This window comes from Pistacia vera, unplaced genomic scaffold (genome assembly GCF_008641045.1).
Source record: "Pistacia vera cultivar Batoury unplaced genomic scaffold, PisVer_v2 Contig140, whole genome shotgun sequence".
In the NCBI taxonomy this organism is placed as follows: Eukaryota; Viridiplantae; Streptophyta; class Magnoliopsida; order Sapindales; family Anacardiaceae; genus Pistacia; species Pistacia vera.
Genome location: NW_022195467.1, coordinates 216,665 through 219,117, shown reverse-complemented (window position 1 = coordinate 219,117; position 2,453 = coordinate 216,665). Strand labels below are relative to the sequence as shown.

General features: G+C 35.9%; 1 protein-coding gene across 1 annotated transcript; it reads right to left on the bottom strand.

Annotated features, from left to right (window-relative positions):
* Positions 1-448: 448 nt before the first annotated feature.
* Positions 449-1,992, bottom strand: LOC116123168 (omega-hydroxypalmitate O-feruloyl transferase-like). Its single transcript, XM_031408976.1, has 2 exons — positions 1,449-1,992; positions 449-1,333 (listed from the first exon to the last, which is right to left on the bottom strand). Exons 1-2 carry the CDS (start codon positions 1,896-1,898, stop codon positions 449-451), a joined length of 1,335 nt encoding a protein of 444 aa, XP_031264836.1. The 5' UTR covers positions 1,899-1,992.
* Positions 1,993-2,453: the final 461 nt, after the last annotated feature.

Genomic DNA, 2,453 nt, shown 5'->3' with positions numbered 1-2,453 from the left:
GTATTTTAATATAAATTTGGGTTATGTACACCTGTCTCTTTGTTTTTTTACCTTATCATATATCTGACAACTTAAGTAATCACAAATTCACAATAACCATCTACATCAAAAAAAAAAAAAAAAAAAAAAAACCTAGAACAGTTCTTCCTTAACTTGAACAAGAATGTTTTATCAAAGAATTTAAGAAGATTCAATCTTAAATTAAATATATCTTAAGAAGACTCATAAATAAAAAATTCTAACAAACCATTCTCATAAGAGAAAATCCAAATTTATTCAATGCAGTAAGTAAAGAAGTGAGCAAACCGATACATATTTCAACTTACAAAAGGTACAAAGATGACTTCAATAATATAAACACGCCAAGGAAACTTGTACGCATGCAATTGCAGAAAATCTCATCACAATTTATTAGGAAAACTAGATATTACACACCATAGATTGATGATCAAACTTTATTCATTAGTTCTTGGAAGGTGTTCATGGCACTAGCTGGCAAACCCAAAATCAGCTTGACACCCTCCGTCTCTTTTATTCCCGCGGGACTAAACAAACACACTTCTTTCGGAATCACTACACTGCCAAACTGTGATGCCTCTCCCCATCCAAAATCTGCAGAGTTGAACGCAATTCTAGTCCATGATGTGATCACAAGCGTTCCAGTCAAAGAAGGCGGCGGTATTGTTATGCTTATATTTTCAAAAAAATCATTATATGATTGGACATAATCTTCGTTAACTTTCTTAATAGCATTTTGCACCATTTTTACTGCAAAAGAAAACGGGTTTTCACTCAGTTCACTTGCAGTGCAAGTGCACTCACTTGTTACTACCCCGTTGCCAAAAAAACCTTTTGGCAATGGTGTATTAAGCTTGGATCTTATGTCAACAGTGAACAAAAGCCTGCTTTTCTGATGGGGTTCCATTTTCAGAGTTTGGTTTCGTGCACGCCACACTAAAGCTGCGAGTACTGTGAAGCTTGAGCAGTATTTTAACCCTTCATCCTCCTCCATTGCTTTTTTCTTTAGCTCTGCCAACTTGTTTTGATCAAAACTGAATGATTTGTACACCGTGTTCTCTTTTTGGTACTGGCTTTCCAGGTTTGACACGTCACTTATATCAACTATATTGAACTTCTCTGTGGGGCTTTTGTCGAGGGGAGGTCGTTTCCCGGACATAAACATAGAGTTATCAAGAACTGGTGGGGTGGTTAGTGGTACGCCTCTTGCTTTTTCTGCCCATGAATTCACAAACTCCATCCCAGCTTTTCCATCAGCTACGCAGTGGTTCATTGTCAACCCCAAGGCAAAACCACCGCACTTGAACCTTGTCACCTGTAATTTCATAAAATTTCAACATAATTGTTAAAGACCAATTCACCACGTCAGGATTCTAACTTTAACACTATATATGATTAAAAAAGAAAAATATGTTAGCATAATTACGAACCTGTACGGTCATCAAAGGCATTTCTAGTATGTTTTCAACTCCAGGGACTTCGTAAATAAACTTCTCGAACTTTGGAGTATCAGGAACTGTGATGTCACCAAGCTCGACGATGCTGAAATTCGCAATTGCTTCAACAAATGGCACCCCTTCGGTATCAATGCACTCAACGAAAAGCTTTCCATCAGAATTTGATTTTAGTCGCCCGGCAAGTGGATAATAATAAACTAAAACTTTAGACAAGGCTTGTTTGATCACATCACAAGCAGCTTCACTACTCGTCTTGCCGTCTAGATTGTAAATGTAAATGGTTTTCATCATGGCGACGACAGCGCGGTCTAGATTGGACAACAGATGCGTCCCGTTATAAGGTTTTTTTTCAGGTTGGATAAATATGGGTTCCAAACTTTTTACAGATATCAGACCACCATTTTCCTGATTTGATACCTCCATATTGCAAGTCCTTACAATTACTGTACGCTCTGTGTGTATGTGTTAAGTGTGAAATTACACTATGAATCCCTTTGAGCAAAGAAATTGTTGCTTGTGCTTTCTATTTATACATCACAAATACCTGATTTATATCAACATCACGAGCAGGTATACGTCTCATTCTTAAAGGGTAGGATATTTACATGAACATAATCATCATTGGTGCTTAGCGGGAAAAAAAAAAAAAACAAAAAAAAGAATTAGAGTTAATTGCAATGAATTTCAAAACTCAAGAAAACTTAACATGAGAGGATTCAAATTCTCTGTTCTTAAATATATTTTTTCAACATCATCAGTGACTTATAGACTACTTCCAACTAAACCTATATGACAAAAGATGTAAGGAAAATGCAAATTTGTAGGAAAGCCAGAAAATTAGAAAACCTTATTAACGAAGAGGTCAACTAATTAAGATGTTATGGTTTAGTCTAAATTAAAATATTAAATGGAAAGATAGCGTTAACTAAGGAATGTGCATGTGGTCTGACCAATTAATGACAAATCTTGTTGCTAGAC